At 40.1% G+C, this 11,286-nt stretch overlaps 1 protein-coding gene across 9 annotated transcripts in view; it reads left to right on the top strand.

Annotated features, from left to right (window-relative positions):
- rad17 (RAD17 checkpoint clamp loader component) overlaps positions 1-11,286 on the top strand; it is a 166,528-nt gene that overhangs the window by 99,814 nt on the left and 55,428 nt on the right. For all 9 annotated transcript variants that reach the window (XM_088409576.1, XM_088409568.1, XM_088409534.1 and 6 more), the window contains one exon: positions 888-1,024. In XM_088409576.1, coding sequence (XP_088265702.1) covers positions 888-1,024 — 137 coding nt within the window. The remainder of the gene's footprint in view (positions 1-887; positions 1,025-11,286) is intronic.

The raw sequence follows: 11,286 nt of genomic DNA, 5'->3' as shown, positions 1-11,286 counted from the left end.
TGACACCGTGACTGAGACAGTGACTGTGACATTTTAAGAGCAATAGCTCATCAACGTTGCTGTGTTGAGCGTCAACTTCTGATTTAGTTCACGTAGCAAAGAGAAATTAAATGTACAAATACAATGTCCGGCATGTCGTATTGTTCGCAAGACGGAAGGTTTGTTCGTAAGTGGGGGACAAAATACTCCGCGGTCCACGCTCGTAAGTCGAAATGTTCGTAAAAGAGGGTGTTCGTAAACCGGGGGCCGACTGTATATATGTGTGTGTATATATATATATATATATATATATATATATATATATCACTTAAAATCCTCCGTGATAGTAGAATGTGATAATGTTAGCCACGTTTCCCGCGATCCATCCATTCTTTAGAGCCGCTTATCCTCACAAGGTTTGCAGGCTTGCTGCTGTCTATCCCAGCTGAGTTCGGGCACACCCTTGCCAGCCAATTGCGGGGCACACAGAGACGATCAAGTATTCACGCAGCTAAACACACCGAAGGACAATTAAGTACTGCATGTCCAGTACACCTGCCATGCAAGTTTTTGGATTGTGGGAGTAAGCCGGAGTGCTTGGCTTGGGGAGAACCTTCAAACTCCTCAGAGAAAGGCTAGAGTGAGGTGGATTTGAACTGGGGTCCCTGAGCTGTGAAGCTGACATGCTAACTACTGCGCCACTGAGCTGCTTTCATAAAATTTGATACATTAATCAGGTATCAATACCTCATGTCAATGTTCGTGCATCCCACATTAATTTGGAAACCAACGTTGACCATGGAATTTTTAGATGAAAAGGTTTATTTTGACAGTTGAAGAAGTCAAAGCAATCCATAGTCCACCTGGTTTCAATGAATGCTGATTTCTCTGTGTTTGTTATGTTTTAGACAGGATGACAAACACCTTCTGCACTACCACACAATCAGCCCAATTCCAAGAGTTTCTCCTCAGGGCCAGCAAATATAACTGCCTAAAGATGATAGGTGATGCACACTCTCCAAGCATGAACCTCATATTGGTTGAGGTAGGTGGAGAAAAAAAACTTCCATGACTTTTCCAACCAACTTGTCTCATCAATACCACCTCCTGCTGTTTGTATTTGTAACTACAAGTAGTGCTTGGGAACATTGTTGTTCATCAGTGATACAGAAACGAGAACAGTGATACAGAAAAGAAAACAGAAAAAGAACTAGAAAAACCCTCTCACTTCAGTTATATGCACATGAAACATGAGTTTAGAAATATCCTCAAAATAGGTCTTTTTGCATCACTTTGTGCAACGTAAATTTTGGACGTTGAACCTAATTTCAACACATGGAATTGATAAACAGAAAATCAATAGCCCGCCAATGGTCCCAAATGTCTTTTGAACAAGCTTTGACAATCATGCCTGCGATATTATTAGGGCCCGAGCAGTGACCACTGCGAGGTCCCTATTGTTCCTCCCCAGATTATTATTAGGGCCCGAGCAGTGACCACTGCGAGGTCCCTATTGTTCCTCCCCAGATTATTATTATTATTAGGGCCCGAGCAGCGACCGCTGCGAGGTCCCTATTGTTCCTCTCCGGATTATTATTAGGGCCCGAGCAGTGACCACTGTGAGGTCCCTATTGTTTCTCCCCAGATTAATATTATTATTATTATTATTATTAGGGCCCGAGCAGTGACCACTGCTAGGTCCCTATTGTTCCTCCCCAGATTATTATTATTAGGGCCCGAGCAGCTACCGCTGCGAGAGCCCTCTTGTTTTTCTCCAGATTATTATTATTAGGGCCCAAGCAGCTACCGCTGCGAGAGCCCTCTTGTTTTTCTCCAGATTATTATTAGGGCCCGAGCAGCTACCGCTGCGAGAGCCCTCTTGTTTTTCTCCGGATTATTAGGGCCCGAGCAGCTACCGCTGCGAGAGCCCTCTTGTTTTTCTTCAGATTTTTAGGGCCCGAGCAGCTACCGCTGCGAGAGCCCTCTTGTTTTTCTCCAGATTATTATTATTATTATTAGGGCCCGAGCAGCTACCGCTGCGAGAGCCCTCTTGTTTTTCTCCAGATTATTAGGGCCCGAGCAGCTACCGCTGCGAGAGCCCTCTTGTTTTTCTCCAGATTATTAGGGCCCGAGCAGCTACCGCTGCGAGAGCCCTCTTGTTTTTCTCCAGATTATTATTATTAGGGCCCGAGCAGCTACCGCTGCGAGAGCCCTCTTGTTTTTCTCCAGATTATTAGGGCCCGAGCAGCTACCGCTGCGAGAGCCCTCTTGTTTTTCTCCAGATTATTATTATTATTATTATTATTAGGGCCCGAGCAGCTACCGCTGCGAGAGCCCTCTTGTTTTTCTCCAGATTATTATTATTATTATTATTATTATTATTATTATTATTTACTGTGCAGCGCTTTTCCATTTTTGAGGGCCTAAACATGCACGAAAAGTCACCAAAATTTGCACATTTGTCGGGCCCGGTGAAAAATTGGATATTTTCGTGTTTCCCAAAACAATGCAAAAAAAATGGCTCTGCAGCGCCACCTAAGGTTGAAAAAGTGCACCTGGTCCCGGCCCGTTTGACCTAGAGCTACGAAAATTTTTAGGCATATGTAGGACCTAGAGACCTACAAAAAAGTCAGCGCGAGCCATGTGCTCAGATGTACAGAAAAAGAGTTATGAATTTTTGAATGTGCATTTTTGGCCCATTTTTGCACGTTTGCAGGTCCCAAACTGCTCCTTGTTTCTCCTAAACGCTTTACTCAATCACCTTCAAATTTGCTGTGGTCCATATTCACACATAGGGGCACAAGTGGGCAAAATTTGGTGCAGATCCGCTGACATATATGATAGGGGCGTGGCTTCAAATTATGTGTTCAATTTTTCCTTCGCCAAGAGTGACATAAACCTTAATAACTTTGTTGTACTAGCTTAAAAAAATCTAAAACTTCATAGATACATGGAAACTTATGTCTTTAACACGTTTGAAAAAAGTTTTTTTAAATACCTACTAGCGCCGCCTAGTGGTTGATTAAAATGTTATTTTTTACACTTTCATGTATTGTGCTCAGTCTGTTTGAGTAAAACAAATGAAAATTGGTCAGAATATCATTAAGACATGGAATATTAAGGTTTCAAAATTTTACGACATTTCGATAATGGGCGTAGTCTGCACGCCACCTCAAAGTCAGATGACTCGCCAAAATGAAAAAAGTGGCTGTAATTGGCCCCAAAATGGCCTTATGAGTGGAAAATAGCCTCTCACTCCCGGCCCGTTTGACCTAGAGCTCCAAAAATTTGTAGCCTTATGTAGGACCTCGACCTCTACAAAAAAGTCAGCGCGAGCCATGTGCTCAGATGTACAGAAAGAGAGTTATGAATTTTTGAAGGTGCACCTTTAGCCCGTTTTTGCTCATTTGCAGGTCCCGAACTGCTCCTTTTTTCTCCCAAACGCTTGACCCGATCGACTTCAAATTTGCTGTGATGTTTGATCTGACTGTGAGGCACAATTGTTCAAATTTTCGGGATGATCTGCCAACAAATATGTTGGGGGCGGGGCTTCATATTATGCCTTTGATGATTACTTTGCCACATGTGAAACAAACCTTTATAACTCAGCTTTACAAGCTTAGAAAAATCTGAAACTTCACATACACATGAAGACTTAAGCCCTTAACACAAGTGTTTAAAAAAATCTTCAATTGCTTATAAGGCCATCTAGTGGGAAACAAAAATGTCAGTCTGATGTCTCGCCAAAACGAACAAAGTTGCTGTGTTTGGTCCCAGATGGTCTTATCTTTTCTAAACTTCATATATTTGATGGGTTTTCAATGCGGAATACACCTATCAACGTATTTTTTGTTATAGTGCGAGCGCCACCTAGTGGCAGCCAAAAATAGAGCATTTTTTAAACGTTTTTATGTGTTTAGCTGAGCCCTTTGATGTAATATCGCTGAAATTAGGTCTGAAAAGCCTCTAGACAGCCCTGCTGACCTCCACCAAATTTTACGAAGTTTCGATAATGGGCGTGGCCTCTACGACCATTTTCATTCCGAAGCTTTATCTGTCCAGTAAAAGTTGCTCTAATTTGACCCAGATGATCTGATCTTCTCACAATTTCACACATTGGATGAAAATATTCTCCTGAACATATCGACAAAAATATATTCCAGTTTAAAGCTAGCGCCACCTAGTGGCTGCAAAAAATGTCATTAGTCGAAAGATTACAGTCAATCCTGTTTGGTTTGACCTACAGCTATGAAACTTTGTAGGCAAATGAAGAACTGCAAGACCTACAAAAAAGTCAATAGAAGTGATGTGCTAGGATGTACAGAAAAATTGTTAAGAATTTTTTTAATGTGCAGTTTTGTCCCATTCTTAGACATTAGCTGGTCTCAAACGAGTGCCTTTTTCTCTTAAACGATTCACCCCATTACCTTCAACTTTGGCATGAATCATTATCCAACTGAGGGGCACACATAGTCCAAATATCGTGAAGATCTCTTGACAGAAAAGATGGGGGCGGAGCTTCAAATTATGTTTAATACTTCCTTCGCCAAGAGTGACAAAAATCTTAATAACTCAGCTATGACAGCTTCAAACCATCTGAAACTTTCCTGGGACTTTAAAAGTCATGCAATAATACAGCTATGTGATAAACTTTCAAATCATTTACAGCGCCACCCAGTGGCGGACAAAAATCTCATTTTTTATACTTTTATGTACTGTGAAATGCCTGTTTGACTAAATGAACTAAAAAATGGTCAGAAAAGCTATGACACATTGGAACATTAAGGTTCTCAACTTTTATGACTTTTCATTAAAGGGCGTGGCCTCTATGCAAACTCAAAGTCTGATGTCTCCCCAAAACGGTGAAAGTTGCTGTAATTGGACCTAGATGATCTGATGTTTGCAAAACTTCATATATGGGATGGGAGTCCAATGTGAAACACACCTACAAGCCTATTTTTTATCATAGTACGAGCGCCACCTAGTGGCAGCAAAAAATATAGCAAATCCTTAATGTTTTTATGTACTCTGCTGAGCCCCTTGAAGTGATATCCCTTAAATGTTTTCTGAAAAGCCAGTGGCCATGCCTTATGCCCTCCACAAATCAGTGCGATGTTTCGACAGTGGGTGTGGCCTATATGGCATTGAAAGTCACAAAATTGGAACAATAAAAGCTGCAGTAACTCCACCCACATTGTCCCACCTTGTCTAAATTTTACATATTTGGTAAGAGTCCTGCACTGAAGTCATCTACAACTACTATTTCATTGTTCATAGTCCTTGTTCATACCCCGACCTGTTCATACCCCAACGTGCACAGGTCTGCGAGGGCCCTTTATAGCTGCTTGCAGCTCTAGTTATTATTATTATTATTTACTGTGCAGCGCTTTTCCATTTTTGAGGGCCTAAACATGCACGAAAAGTCACCAAAATTTGCACATTTGTCGGGCCCGGTGAAAAATTGGATATTTTTGTGTTTCCCAAAACAATGCAAAAAAAATGGCTCTGCAGCGCCACCTAAGGTCGAAAAAGTGCACCTGGTCCCGGCCCGTTTGACCTAGAGCTACGAAAATTTTTAGGCATATGTAGGACCTAAAGACCTACAAAAAAGTCAGCGCGAGCCATGTGCTCAGATGTACAGAAAAAGAGTTATGAATTTTTGAATGTGCATTTTTGGCCCATTTTTGCACGTTTGCAGGTCCCAAACTGCTCCTTGTTTCTCCTAAACGCTTTACTCAATCACCTTCAAATTTGCTGTGGTCCATATTCACACATAGGGGCACAAGTGGGCGAAATTTGGTGCAGATCCGCTGACATATATGATAGGGGCGTGGCTTCAAATTATGTGTTCAATTTTTCCTTCGCCAAAAGGGACAAAAACCTTAATAACTTTGATGTACTGGCTTAAAAAAATCTAAAACTTCATAGACACATGGAAACTCATGTCTTTAACACCTTTAAAAAAAGTTTTTTTAAATACCTACTAGCGCCGCCTAGTGGTTGATTAAAATGTCATTTTTTACACTTTCATGTATTGTGCTCAGTCTGTTTGAGTAAAACAAATGAAAATTAGTCAGAATATCATTAAGACATGGAATATTAAGGTTTTAAAATTTTACGACTTTTCGATAATGGGCGTAGTCTGCACGCCACCTCAAAGTCAGATGACTCGCCAAAACGAAAAAAGTGGCTGTAATTGGCCCCAAAATGGCCTTATGAGTGGAAAATAGCCTCTCACTCCCGGCCCGTTTGACCTAGAGCTCCAAAAATTTGTAGCCTTATGTAGGACCTCGAGCCCTACAAAAAAGTCAGCGCAAGCCATGTGCTCAGATGTACAGAAAGAGAGTTATGAATTTTTGAATGTGCACTTTTGGCCCGTTTTTGCTCATTTGCAGGTCCCGAACTGCTCCTTTTTTCTCCCAAACGCTTGACCCGATCGACTTCAAATTTGCTGTGATGTTTTATCTGACTATGAGGCACAATTGTTCAAATTTTTGTGATGATCCGCCATCAAATATGTTGGGGGCGGGGCTTTTTATTATGCCTTTGATTATTACTTTGCCACATGTGAAACAAACCTTTATAACTCAGCTTTACAAGCTTGGAAAAATCTGAAACTTCACAGACAAATGAAGACTCAAGCCCTTAACACAAGTGTTTAAAAAAATCTTAAATTGCTTATAAGGCCACCTAGTGGCAAACAAAAATGTCAGTCTGATTTCTCGCGAAAACGAACAAAATTGCTGTATTTGGACCCAGATGGTCTTATCTTTTCTAAACATTACATATTTGATGGCTTCCCAATGCGGAATACACCTATCAACTTATTTTTTGCTATAGTGTGAGCGCCACCTAGTGGCAGCCAAAACTATAGCATTTTTTAAACGTTTTTATGTGTTTAGCTGAGCCCTTTGAAGTAATATTGCTGAAATTAAGTCTGACAAGCCTCTAGAGAGCCTTGCTGACCTCCATTAAATTTTACGAAGTTTCGATAATGGGCGTGGCCTCTGTGACCATTTTCATTCCGAAGCTTTATCTGTCCAGTAAAAGTTGCTGTAATTTGACCCAGATGATCTGATCTTCTCACAATTTCACACATTGGATAAAAATATTATCCTGAACATAGCGACAAAAATATATTCCAGTTTAAAGCTAGCGCCACCTAGTGGCTGCAAAAAAAGTCATTAGTCGAAAGATTACAGTCAATCCTGTTTGGTTTGACCTACAGCTATGAAACTTTGTAGGCTAATGAAGGACTGTAAGACCTACAAAAATGTCAATAGAAGTGATGTGCTAGGATGTACAGAAAAATTGTTATGAATTTTTTTAATGTGCAGTTTTGTCCCATTCTTAACCATTAGATGGTCTCAAACTAGTGCCTTTTTCTCTTAAATGATTCACCCCATTACCTTCAACTTTGGCATGAATCATTATCCAACTGAGGGGCACACATAGTCCAAATATCGTGAGGATCTCTTGACATAAAAGATGGGGGCGGAGCTTCAAATTATGTTTAATACTTCCTTTGCCATGAGTGACAAAAATCTTAATAACTCAGCTATGACAGCTTCAAAACATCTGAAACTTTCCTGGGACTTTAAAAGTAATGCAATAATACAGCTATGTGATAAACTTTCAAATCATTTACAGCGCCACCCAGTGGCGGACTAACATCTCATTTTTTATACTTTTATGTACTGTGAAATGCCTGTTTGACTAAATGAACTCAAAAATGGTCAGAAAAGCTATGACACATTGGAACATTAAGGTTCTCAACTTTTATGACTTTTCAATGAAGGGCGTGGCCTCTATGCCAACTCAAAATTCGATGTCTCGCGAAAACGGTAAAAGTTGCTGTAATTGGACCTAGACGATCTGATATTTTTAAAACTTCGTATATGGGATGGGAGTCCAATGTGAAACACAACTACAAGCCTATTTTTTCTCATAGTACGAGCGCCACCTAGTGGCAGAAAAAAATATAGCAAATCTTTAACGTTTTTATGTACTCTGCTGAGCCCCTTGAAGTGATATCCCTTAAATGTTTTCTGAAAAGCCAGGGGCCATGCCTTATGCCCTCCACAAATGAGTACGATGTTTCCACAGTGGGTGTGGCCCATACGGCATTGAGAGTCACAAAACTGTAACAATAATAGCTGCAGTAACTCAACACAAATTGTCCCACCTTGTCTAAATTTTACATATTTGGTAAGAGTCCTGCACTGAAGTCATCTACAACTAAGTTTTCATCGTTCATACTCCTTGTTCATACCCCGGCCTGTTCATACCCCAACGTGCACAGGTCTGCGAGGGCCCTTTATAGCTGCTTGCAGCTCTAGTTATTATTATTATTATTATTATTATTATTTACTGTGCAGCGCTTTTCCATTTTTGAGGGCCTAAACATGCACGAAAAGTCACCAAAATTTGCACATTTGTCGGGCCCGGTGAAAAATTGGATATTTTTGTGTTTCCCAAAACAATGCAAAAAAAATGGCTCTGCAGCGCCACCTTAGGTCGAAAAAGTGCACCTGGTCCCGGCCCGTTTGACCTAGAGCTACGAAAATTTTTAGGCATATGTAGGACCTAGAGACCTACAAAAAAGTCAGCGTGAGCCATGTGCTCAGATGTACAGAAAAAGAGTTATGAATTTTTGAATGTGCATTTTTGGCCCATTTTTGCACGTTTGCAGGTCCCAAACTGCTCCTTGTTTCTCCTAAACGCTTTACTCAATCGCCTTCAAATTTGCTGTGGTCCATATTCACATATAGGGGCACAAGTGGGCAAAATTTGGTGCAGATCTGCTGACATATATGATAGGGGCGTGGCTTCAAATTATGTGTTCAATTTTTCCTTCGCCAAGAGGGACAAAAACCTTAATAACTTTGATGTACTAGCTTAAAAAAATCTAAAACTTCATAGACACATGGAAACTTATGTCTTTAACACCTGTAAAAAAAGTTTTTTAAAATACCTACTAGCGCCGTCTAGTGGTTGATTACAATGTCATTTTTTACACTTTCATGTATTGTGCTCAGTCTGTTTGAGTAAAACAAATGAAAATTGGTCAGAATATCAATAAGACATGGAATATTAAGGCTTCAAAATTTTATGACTTTTCGATAATGGGCGTAGTCTGCACGCCACCTCAAAGTCAGATGACTCGCCAAAACGAAAAAAGTGGCTGTAATTGGCCCCAAAATGGCCTTATGGCCTTATGGCCTTACCAAATTTTACGAAGTTTCGATAATGGGCGTGGCCTCTATGACCATTTTCATTCCGAAGCTTTATCTGTCCAGTAAAAGTTGCTGTAATTTGACCCAGATGATCTGATCTTCTCATAGTTTCACACATTGGATAAAAATATTCTCCTGAACATAGCGACAAAAATATATTCCAGTTTAAAGCTAGCGCCACCTAGTGGCTGCAAAAAAAGTCATTAGTCGAAAGATTACAGTCAATCCTGTTTGGTTTGACCTACAGCTATGAAACCTTGTAGGCTAATGAAGGACTGTAAGACCTACAAAAAAGTCAATTGAAGTGATGTGCTAGGATGTACAGAAAAATTGTTATGAATTTTTTTAATGTGCAGTTTTGTCCCATTCATAGACATTAGCTGGTCTCAAACTAGTGCCTTTTTCTCTTAAACGATTCACCCTATTACCTTCAACTTTGGCAAAAATCATTATCCAACTGAGGGGCACACATAGTTCAAATATCGTGAAGATCTCTTGACATAAAAGATGGGGGCGGAGCTTCAAATTATGTTTAATACTTCCTTCGCCAAGAGTGACAAAAATCTTAATAACTGAGCTATGACAGCTTCAAACCATCTGAAACTTTCCTGGGACTTTAAAAGTCATGCAATAATACAGCTATGTGATAAACTTTCTAATCATTTACAGCGCCACCCAGTGGCGGACAAAAATCTCATTTTTTATACTTTTATGTACTGTGAAATGCCTGTTTGACTAAATGAACTCAAAAATGGTCAGAAAAGCTATGACACATTGGAACATTAAGGTTCGCAACTTTTATGACTTTTCAATAAAGGGCGTGACCTCTATACCAACTCAAAATCCGATGTCTCGCGAAAACGGTAAAAGTTGCTGTAATTGGACCTAGATGATCCGATATTTTTAAAACTTCATATATGGGATGGGAGTCCAATGTGAAACACACCTACAAGCCTATTTTTTATCATAGTACGAGCGCCACCTAGTGGCAGCAAAATATATAGCAAATCCTTAATGTTTTTATGTACTCTGCTGAGCCACTTGAAGTGATATCCCTTAAATGTTTTCTGAAAAGACAGTGGCCATGCTTTATGCCCTCCACAAATCAGTACGATGTTTCGACAGTAGGTGTGGCCTATATGGCATTGAAAGTCACAAAATTGGAACAAAAAAGCTGCAGTACCTCCACCCACATTGTCCCGCCTTGTCTAAATTTTACATATTTGGTAAGAGTTCTGCACTGAAGTAATCTACAACTACTTTTTCATTGTCCAAAGTCCTTGTTAATACCCCGACCTGTTCATACCCCAACGTGCACAGTTCTGCGAGGGCCCTTTATAGCTGCTTGCAGCTCTAGTTATTATTATTATTTACTGTGCAGCGCTTTTCCATTTTTGAGGGCCTAAACATGCACGAAAAGTCACCAAAATTTGCACATTTGTCGGGCCCGGTGAAAAATTGGATATTTTTGTGTTTCCCAAAACAATGCAAAAAAAATGGCTCTGCAGCGCCACCTAAGGTCGAAAAAGTGCACCTGGTCCCTGCCCGTTTGACCTAGAGCTACGAAAATTTTTAGGCATATGTAGGACCTAGAGACCTACAAAAAAGTCAGCGCGAGCCTTGTGCTCAGATGTACAGAAAGAGAGTTATGAATTTTTGAATGTGCATTTTTGGCCCATTTTTGCACGTTTGCAGGTCCCAAACCGCTCCTTCTTTCTCCTAAACACTTTACTCAATCGCGTTCAAATTTGCTGTGGTCTATAATTAGACATAGGGGCACCACTGGGCAAAATTTGGTGCAGATCCGCTGACATATATGATAGGGGCGTGGCTTCAAATGATGTGTTCAATTTTTCCTTCGCCAAGTGACATAAACCTTAATAACTTTGATGTACTAGCTTAAAAAATCTAAAACTTCATAGATACATGGAAACTTATGTCTTTAACTCCTTCAAAAAAAGTTTTTTTAAATACCTACTAGCGCCGCCTAGTGGTTGATTAAAATGTCATTTTTTACACTTTCATGTATTGTGCTCATTCTGTTTTAGTAAAACAAATGAAAATTGGTCAG

Source organism: Hippichthys cyanospilos, chromosome 1, assembly GCF_059441005.1.
Source record: "Hippichthys cyanospilos isolate Australia breed blue-spotted pipefish chromosome 1, RoL_Hcya_1.0, whole genome shotgun sequence".
Taxonomy (NCBI): Eukaryota; Metazoa; Chordata; class Actinopteri; order Syngnathiformes; family Syngnathidae; genus Hippichthys; species Hippichthys cyanospilos.
This window is presented reverse-complemented; position numbering and strand designations above follow the sequence as displayed.